Here is a 23,231-nt window from a genome sequence, read left to right as displayed (position 1 = left end):
GCGCACTCACACAACACTCAGGACCCTTACCTGGCCGGCCAAACGGCGTCCACTGTGGACGTCGTTCCGGCACCCTTTCGTCGGGGACATCTCCCGCGACTTCCAGAAATGGAGCCTCCAGGGTCGCAACCCTTTCACCCACCCAGAGGAGAATTCTCTACCAGATCCAGATAGGGACCTTCAGTCCCTCCAGGCGAGAACCTTAAGTTCTCCAGACGGAGGTGGCCAATCCTCCTTCCGCGGTTCCTTTAGTTAAACCTCGGTATCGGGGAGTTGTCTGTCTCTCTGAGGAGGGTCTTAAACCTCCAAATGTTAGGATACGGAGTGGACCACCCCTCAACCCTCAATTAGACAGAGAACACTCTCGATGATGCAAGTCACACAGCGAGGTTTGTTTCCAGCTAGCGGGGGTCCCTGCAGAAACCCGCTGCGCCGGGCAGATACTCGGACCCCCGCTAGCTGGAAACAAACCTCGCCGTGTGACTTGCATCATCGAGAGTGTTCTCTGTCTAATTGAGGGGTGGTCCACTCCCTATCCTAACACACCCACCCACGTGTCCTTCGTGACGCTCAGGAACGTTCACGGAGCTTCCGGAGTCCTGCACGCGGCTGGTGGGCGGAGCCCGGAAGAAGCCCCGCCCGGGGTGCCTGGACACGCCCCCGGCCTGCTGCGAGCAGGGGCCCCGCCCTCCACCCCCGGACCCGGGAATACAGACTCAGGCAGGAGGTGGAGGAAGGTCCGAAATCCTCGCCTTTATTTCTCGGCCCGCCTCGAAGCGGGTAGGGGTGAGGAGCTTCGGGAGGGTCCTATTGCTCTGGGGGCGGCTCCAGGTCCTCGCTGAGGGCGCCGGGGCGCTCGGGGCCGGCCTGCGGGAGCCGCAAGTCAGGCTGCAGACCCCGGGTCCCCAGGGCGCTGGCGTCCGCGCACGCGGGCCGGCGGCTGCCTTTACCCCACCGGTCACGTCCCCCGCCGGGGCGCCCTGCTCCCCACTGACGTTTTCTCCAAAAGAGACTCCGAGGGCACCCCCGCCCGCCATCTCTGCCCCCTCGCCGCCTCGCCGAGCTCCCTACCTCTCTTTTGGAGGCCCCGTCCTTTGGCGTGCAATGAATTTGGGCAGAACCCTGGCCCCCGAATTTCTCCAGCTCCGCCCTCAGCCTGAGAGCAGGGGGCGCGGAGAGGAAGAAGAGAACGAGAGTGGAGCGGCGCGAGCGGCTGGAGTACAAGGGGCGCTGCACCCCAGAGTCCCCACCGACCCACTCCAGAGCCAGGCCTTCGGGGCGGCTGGAGGCGGTGCCGGGGGCAAGTCGGCTCATTGCCCTCGCCCCCCTCCTTGCTCCTTCCCTTTCGCCCCATGCTCTCTGGCCCACTCACCCATCGTTCACTGCCCGGGCATCCCGGACCTCGGGTGGCGACCTCAGCTGCAGCTCCACCTCCTCTAGCTTGGCCCGCGCCAGTTTCTCTGCGGGTGGGCGGGGCGTCATGGGCGGGGCCGGGAGCTCTAGCGGACTAGGCCCCGCCCCCTCGGCCCCAACCCTACATGGGGGTCCCACCTTCAGTGAGCAACTGCTCCTTGCTGCTCTGCAGGGCGCGTATCTCCCAGGCCAGTCGCTGCTTCAACACCTGTGAGAAGGGAGACCTATCTGTCCGTGTGTCCTCTCAGTCCCCTGGGCAAGCCCTTACTCGTATTATGTCATTCATTCATTCATTCATTCAACTATTAATTCGATGTGCAGTTCCAGCTGTGCCTGGTGGTGGGGGGGACGAATTTCCTCTCCAAAAGCTCCCCGTGTCCCCGTATACCTCTCACTCAAATTTCATCTCTTCTCACTCCCCCCACCTTCCACCCGCCTCCCCATGCTCTTCTTCAAATACCCTGGGCACGCTTCAGCCTCAGGGCCTTTGCATTGGCCCGTTCCTTCTTCCAGGACCATTTGCACCAAAATCACTGCGTGTTTTTCTCCCTTTATGTCTGCGTTCAGATGCCACCTGCCCAGAGAGGCCTTCCCCACTGACATGATCTAGCTAATTATTTGTTTAGAGTCTGAGTATGCCTCCACCTGCTCCCATCTGTCCTGGGGACAAGCAAATACTTGGCCCCTTTGGCTCCCCACCGTCTCCTCCTTCCTGGAATGTTGCTGGGCACATCCTTCATTCGTTCAATGAAGGAATGATAGGACCATGGCCTTTTCAGGGTTCGTATTTGCCACTGCAAGGGGAGCAAGCTCGAGGTAAGCAGGGCGGAAGCGGCCTGGGTGGCAGATGCTGGCTGTGGCAATGCGGCAATGGTAAGAGGCTAAATTTAAGGTAAAAGCTTGGCTGCGTAGGTGGGTAAGAGGAAGAAAGGAGTCCAAAACTATCTCACGGAGCTGGGGTGAGCAGTGGGTAGACACTGAGCCAATCAGTGGAGACAGTGAAACCAGGAGAGGAGGGGCTGTGGTTGGAGGCAATGATGGCTCACGTGGAATTCCCAGAGGTCCTTGTGCTGGCCCAGCACAGTCTCCAGCTGTTCTTCAACGTGTAACCTAGGGGCCAACACCCAGGAATGAGAGAATACATGCTAGGACCGACATCCGGTCTGGCCCAGTCTGGGGTTCCTCTGGATGGCCTTTGGATCTTTGCCCAGTGCTCCCTCTCCTAGGAGCCTTTTTATGGGCCTTCTCCTCCAAGCCTGGGTTCCCACAGCTCCTCCTCCAACAAACTCCCTGATGCAAGTCCCACCCCCAGCCCAGCAGCACTCTGGGCTGTAGACCCAAGGTTACCCTCAGTAGTTACCCCAGCTGCTTCTTTGTGCAGTTCTCTGTGACCTGAGAGTTAGGGATTGAAATTTGCTCTGTGAACTCCTGCAACGTGCTCTTCCTGGAAGGAGAAAGACAACTCTTAGTCATATTCTCTGAATAAGCTCCCACTTCATTCAGCAGGACTGGGGGACGGCAGTGGTCTGTTCACAACCTTCACCATTCTCCTTTCTTCCGACACGGAACGTGCACCTTTATGGGCCTCTGTTGTGATGATCACCCTGTCCGTCCTGCCCCTCATCAAAGCATGCCTTCCCAAGACACCTCCTTGACGGGTTTAGTAATGTAGCTTAATAGAATCTAAAGTCCCAGCCTGAGGCCTAGATATGCTATTTAACCGCGACCCTGGACAAATTACTTAATCAGTCTGGGTCTATTTCCTTATAGGTAAAATGGTAATAGTGGTGGAAGGCTGACAGTCACCCTTAACTCCTATAATTGTCATTGCAAGGATCAGATAGAAAAATGAACATAAACTGCTCATCACACAGTATGTGCTTTATCAACAGGTTTTCCCAGAGTTAAAATCATAGTACATCAGGGTGTGAGACTTCTGGTCACAAGAACCTGTTAGGTGAAGATTCCACAGTTGGAGAGATGGTTGGACGGACAGTAACTGGATGGGTGAATGGCTGACGAGGTCAGAGCTGGCTGGAGAAATGATGAGTGGAGGGATGATAGCTGGACAGAGAAATAGAGGACAGGTTGCTAAAAGGATCCATAGAAGTCTGGGTGTATGGTAGGGTGAAGAAACGAACAGCTAGATGAACGGGTGATTGGAAAGATGGAGAGAGGGTGCCCGGATGATTGGATGGAAAGCTGGAGACATAACGGCTGTGTGGCTGGCTGGAAAAGGATTTCACAGATGTGCGGATGAATGATGAACGGGTGAGTGGGTGGACAGGTGAGTAAGGGGATGACTGGAGGCCTAAGTGGGCAAATAAATCAACAAATGAATGGAGGGTGGAAGAGCTGGACAGCCAATGGAAGAAGAATAACACCAGTGGGTGAGATTTATTTAATGAAGAAATGAGCAGTGAATGATCCAATGAGTGAGTTAATCTCAACACCACTGTCTGATAGCAAATCAGGGAAGTCTCTTGTCTAGCTACTCTATTCTAGAGAAAGGAAAAATGAGGAGTGTGCGTCCAAGGTATATTTTCCCTAGCTCTGGCTCCTTCCTCCCTCAGGTTGGGGAATAAGGCGGGGAAGAGTTGAGCAGGACCTCTTACTTCTGAGCTCCACGTTCCCTCCTTTGGCAGTGTAGCTGGAGGATCCTCAGTGCCTCTGTGGGGAGAGGAAGCAAGGGAGCCCTGTGTGACCTCTTGGGGAGTCAGGATTCGGGGGGAGGTAATGGGTCCCACATCATGTCACACAGGGGAGGGCACTTGGAGGCCTTTAGTGTCTGCTTTGAGTCAAGTGGCAGGTAAGGGAAAGGTCCGAGCAGAGAGGGAAGCACCCTGATTCAGGTTTCAGTGGGATTCCTCTGGCTGTTCCGGGAATTGTGGGCATTTGTGGGTCGAATGTGGTAGAACAATGAAGACAGGGCAGCTGATAAATACCTTGCTTCTTGCTCAAGACCTCCTCAAGATGCATTTTCTCTCCATTCACTGGAAAACACGGTGCCACTATGAGCCCCCAGAGGCCACATCCCATGTCCCCATTGCAACTTCATGCAAAGGCACGTCCAAGTCGCAGAAAGTATGGCACCGTGCCAGGGCAGGGGAGGGGTCTCCTTGCCACCCGCACCCATCTCCCACTGGGGACGGTCCTCATCCAGTTTCTCCCCATCGGTGTCCACATTCTCTGTAAGTGCCAGAGGAGTGAAGACCCCACAGAATGCGCAGGGTTTGTACCCATGGGAGAGATGACCAGAAAGAAATGCACTATGTCAAGGGGAGATAAAGGCTTGAAGAAACAAATCAAGCAGGGGAGTGGGAGTGACCGAGGGCTGGTGTTAGCCCATATCTAGATGGGGTAGATCTTTAGAATTAAGTCTGCACTGAGAGCTGGAAGGTGAGATAGCAAAAGGCAGCCGGTGTTACATGGATAAGAGCACTGCAGGTGGAGGGAACAGCCCATGCGAGACCTGAGGTGTGCGGTGAACATCGGCAGTGCTGAGAAGATCTATGGGTCCCTCTTTTGGTCCTACTTACAGGAGTCCAGTTCCCTATGCAGGGTCTCCCAGAGAGCTTGGGCTTCTCCCAGTTCCTCACTGGATTTCTTCTTTGCTGGGCCAAAGAAGAGGACACTGTGTGAGTGCAGCCTCTAACCCTGCTGTTCTCTTGCACACTCTGACGCTGCACACCCCCATCTTTCAATAACCCAGAGGTGTCTGGATTTTATAGATGAGGAAGTGGAGGCACTCAAAGTTCAGGTTCTTTCTGGCTAGCTAGGAAGTCTAGGTCCTGGGGTTTACCTTGCTGAAGCTCATTAATCCGGTTAATCAGGTCTTTAATCTGTGGCTCTAGGCTTCCCTCTGCAGAGTGAGAGAAAGACTGAGCCAGAGAGGACAGATGCCTGGCTGTCTAAGGCAGAAAGAGATGGGGGGGGGGGGTGTTGGTACAGTGTCTCTGATACTAGCAATCAAAACGCATTTATCGGGGCACCTGGGTGGCTCAGCTGGTTAAGCCACTGCCTTTGGCTCAGGTCATGGTCCCAGAGTCCTGGGATCGAGTCCCACATGGGGCTTCCTCTGCTCTGCAGAGAGCCTGCTTCTCCTTCTCCCTCAGCCTTTCCCCCTGCTTGTGCTCTCTCTCTCTCTGTCAAATAAATAAATAAAATATTTTTAAAAAATTAAAAAAAGATGCATTTATTGAGTGCCTGCTTTGGCTGGGCTCTGTAAGAGGGCCTCGCAGGGCTTGCATTCTGCATGGGCCAGACGGACACTGAACGAGGATATGAGTGGTCAGTGTGGGTGGCAGTGACTGCTGCAGCTGGAAATAAAGTGAGGCAAGGGGTCAAAGGTGAGAGGGTAGAAAGTGCTTCTGGATATGGAAGGGCGCCCCCTCCCCGTGAAGCGAGGAAAGGGAGCCCTGCAGTTCTGCGGGCTGGGGAATATGAGGGGGGGAACCACGCCAGGCGGAGGGACCAGTGCAACACCAGAGCAGTGGAAGTGAGCCCCAGCGGTGGGAGTGAGCCTTTACCTGGGACCACATGCCTAAGGTAATGGCCAAGGGGCTGCTGTGGCTGATGGGAGTCTAGTGAGCAAGTCGAAAGTACCAGGAGGCAGGTGGGGGAAAGTAGAGTTGGCCGATCACACAGGGCTCCTGGGACACGGTGGAGGATTCTAGAAGGAATTCTGAGTGTGCTGCGAGCCAGTGATCTCCCACCTGCCCTACTCTGTTAAAAGCTTAACAGTCACTTCTCATCTGATTCTGGTACTGGACTCATCTGAGAAATGGCGCAAATGCTGCTTTCATCTTGTGGGTGGCAGCTTTAACATTTTCCAGTGACGGAGAGATCATGCTCTCTTTAGAGAACTATCTCTAGCTTCCTACAGTCCCAATTTCAGGGCTCTGTATGGAGAAGTCTTCCTCCTCATCCCTTTTTGGCTTCAAGGTCAGCAGCACGGAGTTGGGGCAAAAGCTTTGCAGCCCTTGCTGGGTCTCACTACACACCCCTGACACTCTGGAGTTCTGGAGTTAATAAACCCAAGCCCTTGATTTTCTGAGACCACCAACTCCCATCTCCTGAGACTTCTAGGAGAGTGAATGATCTCCAAGGTGCTGATTATGACTTAACATATGCCTGAGGGGCCTCATTTTACTTGAGACAGTCATGGTAACTCTGCATTTCTAGTCCTGTAATTTCTCTATCTAATGTGAACCTAGGCAGCAGCTCCAATGCAGGTGGCCATGGCGGGCAGGGGCGTGCCAGGCTGGAGGAAGGAGAGGTTCTCTTTTCTTTGGAACAGACCAAACAGACCAATGGGTCATAGTATTTTAGTTGCAGATGGCCTGGTCTGCGGGTCAAACCTCAAACCTAGCCAGCACTGTGCCCCAGCCCCCATGCGGGCTGGCCCCTAGGCCCCCTCACCGAGGGACGCAAAGTGCAGCCATTTGCACGGCCATTTGCCATTTGTGTGTAAAAAGGGAGGACAAAGAGTGCACACCCAGGAAGGTATTTTTTTTTAATCTCTGGAAAAATACCTAAGAATTTTTAAAGTAGTTGCTGCCAGCCCTTGAGCCAGGGACATGGATGGCTGTGTGTGTGTGTGTGTGTGTGTGTGTGTGTGTAAGAGAGGAGGGTTTTCCATTCCCTTATACTTCTTGAATTTTCAAGCTGTACTTTAGGTGCAAAGAATTAAACTGTATAAGGGGGAAAATGCGCGGTGGTATAACTTCCCAGGGTTGTTGAGCTGAGGGGGCTAAATTTGAACCACATCCGCCTGCCTCAAAACCCCAGGCTGAGCCTCAGACACAAGGAGACACATGACCTTTCTGCAGTCTTTTCACCAATGCCAGCAGGTCTTCAGCCGTCGTCAAAGACTTGGTCTGCTCTGTGGAGACGAAAATCAGAATTACAGGATGGCAGAAAGGTCCAGGCCTATCTGGGAAGGGAGGAAGAAAGGCGCAGGGAGTTCTGCAGAAAGCCTGAGCTGCAACTGAGGACAGGCCGTGGGCGTGGGCAGGTTTCCAGCCAGAGCTCCTGCAAGACTCTGTCCCCTGCCCCCTGAGCTTTCTGATGTGTGCTGGATGAATCCGGACTCCTAACGGTCAGCTTCCCCTAAACGTCAAAGGACACCACAGGCATCCCCTTAATGAAATGAAACAGTGTGGGAGAAGGGGATGCGCTTTTGCTGCTGCTGTTTAAAATCAGTATGCATTTCCACCCGAGGCAGCGGGGCAGGAAGACTGCAGATGGATTTTTAAAAAATCATTATAGGTCACAATTTGCAAATTCTTGAACAACTGACGGGTGTAAGGAATGGTTACCGCTAACATCAAAAAAAGACAACCAGATATTGTGAGCCTCCTCATGGAAAAACACACCACTTACGAAGGATTCTTGCCAAAACCAAACAAAACCAAACCAAACCGAACCAAACCAGCCCGGGAACCTTACCAGGCTTCTATACCTGCATATCAACCAGAATAAACAAAAGGAGCAGAGAAACATATTAAATGACCCCATAGGGATACAGATGCTGGGGGGCGCCTGGGTGGCTCAGTGGGTTAAGCTGCTGCCTTCAGCTCGGGTCATGATCTCAGGGTCCTGGGATCGAGTCCTGCATCCGGCTCTCTGCTCAGCAGGGAGCCTGCTTCCCTCTCTCTCTGCCTGCCTCTCCATCTACTTGTGATTTCTCTCTGTCAAATGAATACATAAAATCTTAAAAAAAAAAAAAAAAAGGGATACAGATGTTGGAAAATGCCAGAGGACAATTTGGTTTTTTCAAGAAATAAATTCCAAAGGGGAAAACAAAAAGAGTGAGGGGGTGAACTCTATTGATTAAGAGAGACTTGGGGGGCGCCTGGGTGGCTCAGTGGGTTAAGCCGCTGCCTTCGGCTCAGGTCATGATCTCAGGGTCCTGGGATCGAGTCCCACATCGGGCTCTTTGCTCAGCAGGGAGCCTGCTTCCTCCTCTCTCTCTCTCTGCCTGCCTCTCTGTCTATTTGTGATCTCTCTCTGTCAAATAAATAAATAAAAATCTTTAAAAAAAAAAAAAAAAAGAGAGACTTGGCGCCTATATATATATATATATATATATATGATTCAGTTGTAGGAAAAGACCTTATTTGGATCCTGATTCAAAGACCCTTTTTAGCCATATACACATCTATATGTATTTAATGTGAGTCTGTATTACTTTTAAAATTATAACAACGACAAAAGCCCCACAGGAAAAATGTTAACATCGTAAACTCTTGAAATCAATGATAAAAGCTCAAGGTCCAGTGACCCACTCCTCTCCAAGGAACATGGTGCAGAGAAAATGGAAGGCAGCTCTACAACGCATATGAGAGTCCCAAGGTAAAGTAAAAGATGCTTACTCACAGGAACGTACAGTGCAAAGTCCCTCCTCCTCAGACCCTAAGTTCCTCACTTCCCCTTCACAGAGATCACTGTGTTATAAGCTGTTTGTTGTCTAGTTGGAGATAATCCAATTCACATACAAGCACAAGTCCACTCTTGCTTTTTAAGTGGCGGCATGTCATACATGGTGCCTACGTCTTGTATATTTCATCTGACAGTGTATATGGGTGATGTTTTTATTCTTTTTAGTGGCTTCGTAGTAGTCCACTGAATGGACCGACAATAATTTAAAAGAAGTCTCCTACTGATGGATACTCAGGCTGCTTCTCTTCTTTTGCTGTTACAAACAAGGCCACAGTGACCATTTGTATTAGTTCTTTTTGGGCTGCCATAAGAAAGTACCACAAAAAGGGTCTTCCTTCTGTGTGTGTCTTCATCTGGCATTCTGTGAATTTCTGTATGTGCAAGTTTCCCTCTTCTTATAAGGAAACCGATCATTGGATTAGGGCCCATTCTAATCCAGAACGACTTTATCTTTTTTTTTTTTAATATTTTATTTATTTATTTGACAGACAGAGATCACAAGTAGGCAGAGAGGCAGGCAGAGAGAGAGGGAAGCAGGCTCCCCGCCGAGCAGAGAGCCCAATGCGGGGCTCGATCCCAGGACCCTGAGATCATGACCCTAGCCAAAGGCAGAGGTCAACCCACTGAGCCACCCAGGCGGCTCCAGAATGACTTTATCTTAACTAGTTATACCTACAAAGACCCTATTTCCAAGTAAGGCCACATTTTAAGGTACTGATAGACATAAATTTTGGGGAGAGACAAAATTGAATTGTGTATTCAACCAGAAAAACATCCCCATGCATACTTTTGGTGCATATATATGAATATATTTACTGGATGAATTCCTACTAGGCCACCTGCTGGATCAGAGAGCATGTGTATTACTAAATTTGGTTTTATGAAATGGTTCTCCCCGTATTTCAAGCAGGCCCATAAAAGTTTCCTTCCCCGTAGTCTTAGCAGCCAAGTATGTTTTCCAACTTCTTCATTTTTGCCAATCTGATAGGCAAAACCAGTATTACATTTCAATACTTTTGGTAGTAAATATCAAAAAAATTACTCAAATCCTCTACATCAGAAATTCCCTATCTAGTAGGAATCTATCTCCAGGGAATAAATGATGGTGGTCGAGTTGTTCCTTATTTCTAATCTTACAAACAGAAACAATCTAAAGATATTTTAGTTAAATATGGCATGTTCATAGGATGAAATCCTTTTTAGCCATGAAAAATCATGTTATAGGGAGCCTGGGTGGTGCAGTCGGTTAGGTGTCCATCTCTTGGTTTCTGCCTGGGTCATGATCTCAGAGTCATGAAATTGAGCCCCATGTCAGGTTTCACACTCAGTGCAGAACCTGACTGAGACTTTCTCTCCCTCTTCCTCTCCCCTTGCTCCCACCCACTCTCTCACTCCCTCTCAAATAAATCAATCAATCTTTAAAAACAAATCAGGTTATAAATCAGGGGTTTTTAACCTGAGCTTATTGGGTTTTGTTAAAATGTTTGCTGGTATGTTCGCTTTCTTTGCATGTCTTGTCTCAAATCATTTACAAATTACTATGCGGTATTTTAACTTTGCATTTGAACTTTTGACTATTTAATAAACAACTGTAGAAAACCATGGACAAAAAAGTAACAGCTTCCTCTCAGGAACAACACCTTCAATGAGTCACTCCCCTTCCTAGAGGTAACTGCCGCCAACAGTTTGGTGAACACCCTCAGATCTTTTAGGAAAATGTATTTCATGTATTGCTTTTTTACTTTCTTACCCAAAAACATTCACACACTACAAAATATGTGAAGTTAAAAATGAAACTTCCCCTTCTCTCCTTGGCTCTAAATCTTAACTGCCTTTCTCTGATATAATCAATAATAATGAATATGTCACTTCTTGAGACTTTTAATTTTTACAATACTCTTAATATTGGGAATAAGGGACATCTGGGTGGCTGCCACTTAAGTGTCTGCCTTCGGCTCAGGTTGTGATCCCAGGGTCCTGGGATCAAGTCCCACATCAGGCTCCTTGACCAGTGGGGAGCCTGCTTCTTCCTCTGCCTATGCCTACCACTCCCCCTGCTGCTCTCTGTCAAATAAAGAAAATCTTTTAAAAACATATTTGGAAATGAAACAAAAAAAAAATTAAAGCTATTTTATTAACAGGGAGAAGTATTTGTCATTGTTTTCTTTGTAGGATTTCAAATGAAAATTTATAAACATCCATGAAAATAGAGAGGACACCATGGTGAACTGTGATTACACATTGCTAAGATCTCATAACTATTACTTGCATCCATATTGGCTTCAGCTGTTTTTTCTGTGCTGAAGTATTTTCAGGCAAGCTGCATGTTTTATTACATTCCATCCCCAGACACTTCACTAAGAATCTCAAACACCTGAGGCCATTTTTAGATAACTCCAATCCTGTCATCACACTGACAAGATTAACAGTCCTCATGTAATACCATCCAGTAATCAATGTGATTTCTCAATTGTCCCCATGTCTTTTACAGCTGGCTTTTGTAACCATTTCTGCAAAAGCCCCATCTTCACTTTTCCTCTCCACTTCCTTTCTAGTCCAAGTGATCATGAGTGATCAGTAAATCTCTTAAATAACCCAACTAACATCTTGATAAAAAGTTTCTGAGAAATCCGGATTACAAAGCAGTCTGTACAGCATGAGTCCCTTTTAACATTTTATTTTGAAATAATTTCAGATGTACATAAAAGTGGTAGAAAAAGGCCACAGTGCTCCTCTTTGCCTTTGTATTGGATTTCTCATTTGTGAGCATTTCTGTACCATATATTGCTGGCATCATGGCCCATTATTCCTTAATATTCCAGTGTATATTTCTTATATAGAAGGGACTCTACCAGGTAACCACAGTATAACCATGAAAACTGGGATGTTAATATTGATCAACATTAAAATATGATCCTCGGACGCCATTCAAAATTTCCCCTTCTCTATTTTAAAATTATATAGCACTATATATTCCTGAAAGAAAAATAAAAGAAAAAAATCACAAAAATGCCTCCACCTCTGCACACCCCTAAAAATGTTAAGTCCCTTGTTAAGAGTCATCAGTTAGGCCTTTAGCCTTCAGATACTGTGCAACAGTATCTAGTTGACACTGTCCCTCTTTATATATTTTTTTAAATTCCAACTCGCCTTTCTCTCATAAAGTATGATCACCTTTGAAGCTGATTTTGTGTCAATAACCCGTGATCTTACTCTTTTAAACATTCATTTTTAATTATCTTATTTTCTTATTTTTTTTCTACTGCTTAAAAAAAAGGTCCACCACCCAGTCATTCCACAATAGGCGTGGATATATCTAAATCTAGACATTTCCCTGATTGCTTCTTGTTCTGCTTCCATCAACAACACTGTGATGGTCCTTCATGGGCCACACATCTGTATATTCCCTGATTACCAAGCATGGTGACTAAAGAGATGGAATAGCATTTTAGATGCTAAAAATATTCTGCCAAAACGCTTCTAGCAAAGCCTTTACTGGTCAGTTCTGAGTGAGGCAAGAGAGAGCCTGTTTCCCCACACAGTAATCAATATTAATTTATCCCTCTCTTTTTAAATCCATTTTCAATGGGCTAGAAATGCTAACTTACACGCTTTTCAATTTTCTCCAATGCTGGTGAAGTTAATTATGATTCCAATTTTGACTAATTTGAAAGCTGGATACTAAAATAGGTTTTAGTACAATTGCTACTATTTTAAGCGCTATAGCAAGTGCTTAATTTATGAGATCTATTTGCATCTGTCTTCTTTCTGAATGTCCTTTGTTGGAAGCTGGCCTTTGATGCCTAGCCCTAACCTGAGAGCTCTTCCTGTTAAATTACTGTTCAAACAATTTAAAACAAACAAAAAAAATTAGTAAGCACCTACTATGTGCCAAGCGGGCATTGTTTTAGGTGCTAGAGAAGTAACAGTAAACAAGTGAACAATCGTAATTACTGTTGATGTCTGCATAGATAGATCTGGAAAGATGCAGTCCAGATGACATTGATACAGTGGTTTAAAGAGTGCGTACGAAGGGGGACAGAGATCAATCAGAGGGCAGAAAGTCAGAGCTGTGGGGACAGGAGTGGGCCTTCACATTATTTGCTGTACTTTGGTACATTCCAAAAATGTCTACAATAAAAAAAAAAAAAAAAAAAAAAAGAGAGAGAGAGAATGTTGGTGACATAGCGGTGGGTCACCGAATTGGGAGGTTTCCTTCTTCAGGCCACACTACGTTTTCTAATGATCTCTAGGGCCACCCCCTGCCCCTCGCCGGGGTGCGGGGGTGTCACGATCGACCAAGGGCCCCAGAGCGACGCCGGGCACGGGAGAGGCCCCTCGACTCGGACTCGAGTCCGTGTGAGATGGGCTGTGGGCTGGGTGGGAAGGACACGGGGGAACTGCTGTGCTTCTCGGTGCGACAGGAGCCGGTGACTTGAGACGACATCCGTCTCCGCGTGTCGTCCGCGGAGCTACGGACTGAAGTATTTAGTCGGCCGTTCCTTCGGAACACTTAAACCAACGTGCGCGATGAAGCGGAGCTCATCTAGATGATGACAAGATGCACGTTATTTTTCTCCCCGTTGGTGAACGGTTTTGTTTTCATAAAGCTTACATTTTGACTTTTTTTTAGTACTGCTATTACTATTTCGTCATTGTGACGGGACAGGGCTCTCTCCCTTCCGCCGCGCCCAGAGAGGCAGGCTCGCCCTTCCTACCTTCAGCCTCCTCGGCCTCCTTTACCAATTCGGGGGGCTCCATTTTCAAAGGCTCCAACCTGCCGTTTTCCATTTTCCAACGCGGGGTTTGCGCTTGCGTACACCTTGGATGACTATTGGTCCAAAAAAAAAAACCACCTACGTGAGAGCGCATGCGTGCAGCGCGCGTCGGCCCGTCAGTGGACCCGGGCGGAGCAGCACGGAGGTTGCGAATCGAGGCCCCGAGCCCCTGAACAACAGCGCGCATGCGTACACCCTGAGGCCCGCCAACTCTACTGTAGGGCACGACCAGGTCTTGGTCCGTTGAGAAGGGAGTGCTGTGCCCACGCACATGAACTCTAGGGAGGCCTTTCCCTCTCCGGGTTGCTACGTGGTGCAGGTTGGAAGTACGAGACACACATATGTGAACTGTGCCGTGGTACCCAAGAGTTCGAGTCCCCTTTCGCTCACAGATCCTCGCGTGACAGCCGATGCGAGGTTCTCTGCACTCCACGGGAGTTCAACAAGCCTCAGAAGCCGAGCACGCCTCCCATGCACGCGGTCTGGATCTCAGCCAGGTGTGCAGTCAGTCAGGTGTTGTGCCCAGAAGGCCACCTTCTCCACCAGCAGCAGCCAACATTGACCAGGGTCACTTCTGACCGGGTGAAGATGAAGTAGGTGAAGGGCAAAGGAATGTCCTTGTCGAAATGATTTGAGGTCTTTTAGGTACAGTTTCTTTCTTAAAGCCTTTCATAAAGGCTGGCCATGCATTCCCAATTCCAGAGTCCCCGTGGACACCCAAAGGGACCCTGGCCAACCCTGGACACTCAGGGCTCACAGCCCACCAGGAGGCTGACTCCTGCTGCAGGACAGAGGGTGTGGTGCCCAGGACTGGAGGAGACAGCCCCTGACAGAGGGATGTCATCCAAGTGGAAGAGGCGGGGCAGAGGGAGAACAGGGCAGAGGGGCCCAACGATGTCCCCAGAGCTGGAGGAGCATCACCGGGCTGGGAAAGCAGCCTTTCCTGTGTCCTCCTGCCCCATTTCCAGGCTGGAGACAGAAGGTAAAAGCCAAAGGTGGTGCTTCTCAGCACGGCCCAATCTAAGAACTCTGCCACTCAAGGTCCAGTGAACAAGCCATTATGGGAAGGTTGGTCTGTAGAGGCAGCTGGGGCAGCAGGGGGTGTGGAGTACTTGGGTGGGTAACGGATGAAGAGTCGATCCTCCTCTTTCTTCACCCAGCGCAGGAGTTTGGTCACTACCAAGATGGCACCTGCCTTTGTCACCAGTGGGCTGAGGCAGGTATAGAGTTCAAATTTGGAAGTCACCTGCAGGTTTGAGAGGAGACAGAGTTAGTTAGGCCAGAGCTGGCCATGCCCTGTCCTGTCCACCCCACCTGGGCCCCATGCTTGTCTCTTGTTTGGAAAAAACATAGGGCGAGGGTTCCTACCTGGTGCTACATCACTGTGGGCCAGGGGTTTTCAGTAGGGCCAAAAAGTCAGCTGAATCTAGTGGCTTCAGCTGGGTAATGCTGGCTCTGTGTGTGTGTATGTGTACGTGTGAGCGCGCACACACACATACTCCCTGGATGTCAGTTTGCTCACCTGTGGACCAGGTGTAATAGCAACAGTGCTTAACATTTACTGAGCTGTTGTTATATACAAGGTTCTGTTCTAAGCTCCACATAGCTGTTTTCATCCTTTGTAGCCGGGGCATAATAGGAGGATTAATTCTATTTAATCCTTATACCAACCAGAGGGTCCTAACCTAACCAGGTCACTTCTGCATCACCTCTCATTGCTCTCCCCCTCGCTCACCAGGGGAGCAGACCAGCCACTATTCCTACAACATACAGGTTCTGTCTCACCTTACAGCATTTGCACGGTCCTTTCCCTCTCCATCTCTTCAGTGAGTCATCCCCTGACAACCTAATTTAAAATCCTGGGCCTACAATATCTTGGTTTTGAAATGCTGTCCTCCACCAAAAGGACACAGGCTCCTTGGACAAATGGCTGATTCCAGGACTGGCACAGAGAAAGTACATGATGAGCCTGGAACATCGTGTGCCAGGAAACAGGAATGCTCAAACAGTGATGGGAGACATATAAAAAAGAAACAGGGCCCGCCCCGGCTACACTGAGATAGTTTTAGCACCAAAATCAATGACAGAAAAGGCTTTTAGCTCACTGACTTAAAGAAACATCCATGAGACCATATTGATATAAAATTAAAAATTCAACCAATATGTAGGGGGAGGAAGAGTTCTTTCATATAGAAGTAGAATGCCAAATAATAAAATGTGGAAGGGATGATGCAGTTCAAAAATCACCACGTGGCAAACACCAGAGTAGAAACTTTTGCAGACAAGAATCATTAATGGCTATTAAAATTAGTGAATGAAAGTGTGATGAAAAACAGAAACCTGACATAATCCCCACAAGATCATTATGAGAGGTAAAGGGGGAAAACACTATATAGTGCAGAAATCTGGGAGACACCACCTTAACCAAGTGACCTAAGTTACATCAACAGTGGGACAAACCTGACATTGTGGATCTCCCGATCCGGGGCAAAGAAGGGCATATCACTCACTCTTCTGATAGTCTTGCCAAAAATGTCTGACCTTATTTCAGTCATGATAAAATACAGAAAAACCCAAGTTGAGGGACATGCTACAAACTAACTAGCTGGTACTCTTTTAAAAAGTATCCAGGACACGCAAGAAACAAAAGACTGAGAAAGGATTCTAGAATAAATGAGATTGAAGAGAGAACAATAGATAAACCAACATATGATTCTGAGCTGGATTCTGGACCTGTTAAAGGACATTAGTGGGACAACTGGTGAGATCTGAATGAAGTCTGAGAATTAGATGTTGTATTGATGTTAATTTCCTGATTTTTTAAAAGCTCCTGTGGTTGACATCTGGAGAAACCAGGTGAGGGACCTATTTGTAGTAATTATTTGTACTATTTTGTAGCTTCCTTGTAAGTCTAAAATTGCTTGGAAATGAAAGTTAAAAAAAACTTAAAAATAAAATCCTTAGGTGAGAACAATGCCTCCTACCCAATAAGCATGCAATGAATTATTTAATACACGTCTGCCAGCCGGCAAAGCCTGAGGGAAGGTGCCATTTCCAGTGGGGTCACCTTGGCCAAACTCCCTGAACAGCTGACCTTAACAGACCCACAGGAAGTGAGGAACCCTGAAGCCCCCAGGGGAGACACCCCAGGTAGAAGGCATGGCCTGGGACCAAGCCTGTGGTCTTCAAGAGTGCTGGGGACTCCCAAAGCGAAAAATGAACTGGCAGAGAGACATACGGGCAGGGCTACTGGGAAAGCAACAGGCATACTGATGGCTGTTAATGGGACCTCTTCCAAGTTGAGGATGCTGTACTGGTAGCTAATGGGGGAACAGCGAAGAGAACAGCGTACAGGAGGGCTGTAGACTGTGTGATCCTTATGGGTTTCAAAGGTAAGTGTGTAATGGTAGGAAAAGCGATGCAGACCAAGGCAGGGTGTGCCTCATGGAGGCTGTTATGGTCAGAGGGGATAGAGTGGAGGGAAAGGGGGCGTGAAGTCAGGAACGAACTCTTGCGGGCCCCTAGCCGACTCACCCAGGCCAGCAGCGTCTCCCTCTCGGCCACGTGGTAAATGAGACGCAGGGGCCTGGAGGCGCTGTGGAGGCGCGCGTGCAGACGGTGGTACAGGTCGGACAGGCGCTGTCGCTCCTCCTCTCTGCTGTACGGGGCCTCCAGCTCGGGGCTGCGTGATGAAGGCAGGGGAGGCCAGCATCAGTCAGAGGCTTGCTTGGCCGCCCCATCTCCCCTCAGTCTAGGGAGTTCAGTGAAACAGAGCCCAGCCACCCCCATTAGACTTGAGGTTTCTCAGTGATTGGAGGCCCAGCTACCGAGGGGCCTCCTCGAGGACCGGGGCCCTCTTCTTCAACAGAATACAGGATTCCTTGAGTTTGGCGGCCGAGCCTCCCTCCGTGGACAGACACCCATGCTATCCCGTCCTTCTAGAGAATGCCTGGCTCTCTCCCACCTCTTGTCTACGAGATGCCGGATCTCAGGCCTTCCTGCCCACCAACTGCCCACAGGGTCAGGGCCTACCTGGTAAACTGGGGCAGCTGGCGGTGATGGTCGGGGATGTCCAGTGGCTTATAGAGGAAGTGCCGGAGGCCTGGTGCCCCCACAGCCTGCACGCTGTAGGCAGGAGCACTGGCTGATGGGGCATTGGAGAAGCTGGCAGCCTCCCCCAGAGCCCGCATGGCACCCAGGGTGTGCATGCCTTCTTCAACCAGGCGCCGGCAGGTGGCCATGTCATGGAAGGCCTCAGGGTCAGTGCCAAGCAGCAGCAAGCACACGGGCATGGCGTCCAGGCGCGCCACGTAGGCGTAGAAGAAACCATCCGGATTGAAGCGGGGCAGGCACACGGGTGCCCACGCCTCTCCCGCCGCGAAGGCCGGCGCCCCCACCCAGTCGAGCAGCAGCTGCAGGTCGGCGGGGTCCAGCCGACACTCGGCTAACACAGTCCGCTCCTGGGCTGCCGTCACCAGTCGACCTCCGATGGCCAGCACCGAGAGGGCCAGGCCGGGCGCCGTGCACCGTCGCAGCAGCGCACCCAGGGCTTCGCGCAGTGGGCGGGCCAGAGGCACACAGCGCACGGCGCCCAACAGCAGGGCGCCGGGGTCCCGCTCCACACTGTCCAGAAGCCGGTCCAGCGTGCGCTCCGAACCGGCCAGCAGGCGGCGGAGGTCGTAGTTCTGCTTGCGCGCGAAGATGCGGGCCACGCTTGCCCGGGTCAACGTGCTCACGATCTGTGCGTGCACGGCTAGCAGCTCCCCGCGGAGCTGGGCTGCCGACTGAGGAGTCCTGGACACAGCCACCAGCAGCAGTGGGCCCTGCTGTAGGAACACCAGCTTGTGGTCCTCTGGGGGAGGGAAGGGGGGCACAGCGGGTAGAGAGGGGTCAGCGGCGACAGGCGGGGTCAGGCAGGGCTCTGCCGCTCTTTCCCTGAACACACGCACTCCTGGCCCATGCTCACGTGGTCACTTGGCGGTACACTGGGATGGGGATAAGGACAGCTTGGGAGAGTCTGGTTAGTTCTAGAGACATGACAGGACGGTCAAGGAATCAGGTTAGACACAAAGCATGGGTCAGGGGACAACAGAGCAAGGACTGACATGGAACCTAGAGACACCCAACTCAGCCACAAAGCTGAGCCCCCAAAGTCAAGCTTTCAGATGAACCAGGAAGTATCCAGTGACTCAGATCCAGGTGTGTTAATCACTCAGAACCCAGCAGGCCAAACAGTCAGACAACAGACAGATCCTGGCCAGCCACCCACATACACGGACTTGCCCCTGGCTGCCTGGACAATCTCCCAGGTGGCCGGCTGGCCGGTCAGCCATTTGCCCAGTCACCATCCCTGCTCCACCTCCTCCTCCTCTGCTCACCAGCGTAGATGGCGCGGATGGCATCGCCTGCACTCTGCACGAAGGACACGAGGGCCGTCATCACACCCATGGTCGTCGACAGTGCCTCCACGCTGCCATACCTTGAGTAGATGGGCTTGCCTGCCTCGCTCAGCACAAACACGTGCTTTCGCTTGCTGCGCCAGTCCTCGTCACTGGGGTCCCCGCCCTGGCCCCCAGAGCCACTCTCGGCGCCACCCACGGGACTATTCTCTGAGGCTGCAGGATCCCAAAGCCCACAGTTGCATGATGGGGCCTCTGTTTGGGGCAGTGGTGACAGCAGGCTGGAGGGCTGATCCTTCGTCTCGGATTCTGAAAGGGAACTCCTGGTGGGTCATCTGGCTGTGGACTCCCCGTAACCCCATGTGCCCAAGGACTTATCAAATCTCTACCAGTGCCTCCCACTGACCCATGAGGCTGACGAGACCCCCAGGTGTCTCCTTAGCCCCTCAGTGACCTCCACACGATCCCCCTAAAGCCCCAACAATCCAATCTCTGTCATTACTGAGCCCTCTATATCCCTAGAGACTGTTTATTCTCCTTTCAATAACTGCCACTTTCAAGTCTTCATGCTATTGCTTCTGAATGACCATTATTAATAACTTCATCTTCAATAATCCCCCGTGAATACCTCTGACCCCTCATATATTTTCCTAGTACCGACTACTCATCTCTCATTGGCCACCATGATACCCACTAATATCTCCATAGTCTCTCATGTAAATCCTTCCCCTGCCCCATCCCTCCTTAATACCTTATTTATTCTCATGAATGTTCACTGATCCCTAATGACCTCATTGACTCTTCTGGTCACCCATGTATATTTTTTATTTTTTGGTGATAACCACTAATTCTCCCAATGACTGCCATGAATGTCCACTAGCACCCATATCTTTTAGCCTCCCCTAACCCCCTATTTACTCCCACTGCTGTTCACTAACATTCCAATTATTCCATTAATATCACTAATACCTGGGTCTTCAATGACCTCCAGGACTACCCTGATACACAATCTATTTTACCCCATGTGCACTCCATTCCCCACCATGACTACCATTGACCTCTACTAACATCCAAGACTTCAAATAACCTCTCCTGATTCACCTGACCCTTTTTTATTTCATTCTCCCATCTCCTCCTATGACTACTATTAATTTCCACTAATATTGAGGACTTCAGTGACTTCCTCTGACTTCCCTGACCTCCTGTTGTTCTCATTGATAATCCACTTCCCTCCTTATAATATCCTTCATAACATACATACACTAACACACAGGACTATAATAATGACCTCCATCTCCCCTCCTTGTGACCATGATTAACAATCAGCAATAAAACCCACGGCTGCCCCCTACTGATTCCCTTGACACCCCCCATTTATTCCAGTCAATGTCCACTGATCTTCCATTGACAACCCTTATTTCAACAATTTTCCTATAGAATCCTGATAACCTCATATTCCTCATTCTTTGATTGACATTTGCTTATCCCCCATGTCCTCCTCCCAGTTACCTCCCCAAGAGCTGCCATTACTTGCCAATAATTCCCAAATCCTCAGACAGCCCTCACCCACACCCTTTATTCTCAGTGATGTCTACGCATCCTTCCTGATGATGCCACCAACATCCACTCATTCCGAAGTGGTCCATGTGCACTCCTTCTGCAATGACTCCTAATGAGTCTCCACTGAATACCTATACGCATCGACCTAGGTCTTCAAATACCCTCCTATCGGTCGTCCGACTCTCCAGATAATCTCATTGATGTCCACGGCTACCTCACCGATGATCACCATTAACATCTACTAATCTCTGGTTCCTTAAAGACTGCCACCAACAACTCACCACTGACTTCCTCAAAGATGTAAACAATGAATGTGCATTTGTCACCATTGATCCCCTTTCCCACCTCAATGACTTAAGTAACACCGTAGCCTCAAAAGACACAGACTTTTAAATAGTTCCCCTTTGGCCATATCGACTTTCTTTTGGTCATTCATTGACCTTAACATCCTAAATCCCCCATGCCCCTCGTTGGCGCCAGCTGACCTCTGATTCCTCAAAGGCCTAAACTCAGACCAAGTCCCCAGTGAACATCACACTGAAACCCACTGATTTCATTTCTCAACGACTTAAACTACATTGTGTGTCCACCATGGCCTCCTACTAATCCTGCTATGCTCTAAACTACTTTCCCGAGTCCCAAAAGACTCCTCGCTGGTCCCCCTCGGACCTCTCCCAGCAATGGCACCCTCCAGGTATTCTTTCCAAGACCCTGGTGAGAGGAAGGCATACCTGTTTTCTCCAGGTCCCCGTCCCCAGGATCCGGCGGGGCCTCGTGAACCTCTCCATCCTCTCCATCCTCCTCACTGGGGAACCGAGTGTCCTCCAAGTCCTCCGCGTCCCCAGGGGCTGGGGCAGTAGTGTCTCCTCCAGCCTCCATCTGCACATCCCTGTGGGGTAAGGGAATTGAGGGTGACAGGCAGCAAAAGAAACTTCTTTAAAGCCTCTACTGAGCCTGGACTCCCTGAACACATTCCTAGTGCTTGTTTCCCCTCGGGTTTCAACAGGATGAGACAAGCAAAAACATGACCAACTACTTGCACCCTCCAAGATTTCCCGAAAAGGAGGTTCTAATGAGCTTCCGCAATAAAGAGACATAAACACCTGTTTTAATCCCGTATCCCAATTGGCCGGGTACCATCACTTCCCAGGCAGCGGCAGCATCACACTTCCGGGTGCGGCTGACGTCTTGCCACACTTCCGGGTACGACGCCGCTCTGAAGACACTTCCGGCTGCGGCGCTTTATTCGCTCGCCGCCGCGCAGCAACCTAGTCTCCCGCCGCACGCTGGTGTCCCCTCACCGTTGAGATGACGCGCGCCACTCCCGGATTTACGTCGGTCTGGCTGGAGACCCGGTGCGCCGCCTAAGAGCTCCTTTCACCGCACCGGCTCGCAAGGCTAACACAGGCGAGCCGGGTAGCCTCCCTTACAGTAGGTTGTCGGCGTGATGGGGGCGCGGCCCGCTTTCAGCCAATCCGGAGCCGGAGGGCTTCCCTTTTGGCCCAATCAGGAGAAGCTAGCTCTCTTGCGGTTCCGCGCACAGAGGCGGGCAGCGCCGTATCTCCACCAATACTGTGCGCGGCATTGCGATTGCACCCGCCCATCTGGACTGACATATCCCTGGGCCCAATCGAAGGCTCGAGGACTTTCACAGCCGGTCAGGATAGTTACCAATATCCGACCAATAGGCGCGCTCCCCTCAAATGGAGGCTACTTCATCCTCCCTAATCCACCTGAAAAAGCGATGGGGTGAGATAATTGACGGACAGTCCCTGTTTCCAATCGGAGCGCTGAGCGCAGTCTGGCCAGCCTATGGGGCTCGGTTGCTAAAGAAGCGAGAAGGCGGGCTTCTCAGATGCAGAAAGTACCGTGTGACAGGTAAAGGTCTCGACAGTCTCTGGGGGAAACGGACAGCCGTGGACATGCTCATGGGGGCGGGGGAGTGGGCTTACGAAGGCAGTGTGCAGGCTGCCCAAGGTCTGCCCAGATCCGCCAAAGGCCGGGTAGACCTCACTTGCGAACAAAACTCTGTGGGCGGAGCTTTGCGGTTTAGGAGTCCGGGCACGAAGGAGGGACATGCAGGCGTGGCTTTGAGAGGCCTAGGAGCTCTGGTTGGTTGAGGAAAATGCCCCTCCGGCTTCTGCGAGCCACCATTGGCTGGGAGAGGGAAGGTGCGACGCCGCCGCGGCCGGGGACCCGCCCCCTAGAAGGTGCCCGCCCTAGTTTAGAAAGTGGCAGGAGCCGGATTTGTTTTTAAACCGCAGAACAAAGCCTTTGAGGATCGGCAGACGAGAGTCCTGGCTCCATTGCCCGCAGGATTTCCATTTACCTTAGTTGGGTTAAGAAAAATTCCATTTCCATTAGTTGCGTAATCTTCGGAGAAATAGACTCCATCTCTGATCACTCCGAAGGTTAAACTCTTCCACCCCTTCCCGATAAGGGTTCCCTAATTGTAACTTGCTTTCCCTCCGCATGATGTGCCCAATTCCAAGTTTCTCGTCATGTCAGCTGGAATTTGCTTTTTCATGAATCTATGTCACCAGGTAACGTTGGTTTAACTCTTCTCACATCCATATTCCCACCAAAACACCAGGTATTAAAAACAAACAAACAAACAAATAAACAAACAAACAAACCA

At 50.3% G+C, this 23,231-nt stretch overlaps 2 protein-coding genes across 4 annotated transcripts; both read right to left on the bottom strand.

The window, feature by feature from the left end:
* Positions 1 to 733: 733 nt before the first annotated feature.
* On the bottom strand, positions 734 to 13,821 carry SYCE1L (synaptonemal complex central element protein 1 like). The gene is made up of 11 exons (XM_059383975.1): positions 13,582 to 13,821; positions 7,235 to 7,295; positions 5,216 to 5,275; positions 4,953 to 5,027; positions 4,359 to 4,406; positions 4,029 to 4,083; positions 2,460 to 2,523; positions 1,552 to 1,621; positions 1,373 to 1,460; positions 1,072 to 1,156; positions 734 to 867 (listed from the first exon to the last, which is right to left on the bottom strand). Exons 1-11 carry the CDS (start codon positions 13,819 to 13,821, stop codon positions 808 to 810), a joined length of 906 nt encoding a protein of 301 aa, XP_059239958.1. The 3' UTR covers positions 734 to 807.
* Positions 10,972 to 22,036, bottom strand: MON1B (MON1 homolog B, secretory trafficking associated). Of its 3 annotated transcripts, XR_009401003.1 has the most exons (7): positions 21,697 to 22,036; positions 21,325 to 21,482; positions 19,013 to 19,342; positions 17,667 to 18,486; positions 17,169 to 17,316; positions 13,575 to 14,880; positions 10,972 to 13,402 (listed from the first exon to the last, which is right to left on the bottom strand). XR_009401003.1 is itself a non-coding variant. In XM_059383973.1 (6 exons), exons 2-6 carry the CDS (start codon positions 21,470 to 21,472, stop codon positions 14,671 to 14,673), a joined length of 1,656 nt encoding a protein of 551 aa, XP_059239956.1. In that variant the 5' UTR covers positions 21,473 to 21,482; positions 21,697 to 22,036; the 3' UTR covers positions 10,972 to 14,670. The 3 variants fall into 3 exon arrangements, 2 of the variants coding, with proteins under 2 accessions (XP_059239956.1, XP_059239957.1); XM_059383973.1 differs by having other exon boundaries at positions 10,972 to 14,880; XM_059383974.1 differs by having other exon boundaries at positions 10,972 to 14,880; positions 21,895 to 22,036.
* Between the last annotated feature and the right edge of the window lie 1,195 nt (positions 22,037 to 23,231).

This window comes from Mustela nigripes, chromosome 17 (genome assembly GCF_022355385.1).
Source record: "Mustela nigripes isolate SB6536 chromosome 17, MUSNIG.SB6536, whole genome shotgun sequence".
Lineage (NCBI taxonomy): Eukaryota > Metazoa > Chordata > Mammalia > Carnivora > Mustelidae > Mustela > Mustela nigripes.
This window is presented reverse-complemented; position numbering and strand designations above follow the sequence as displayed.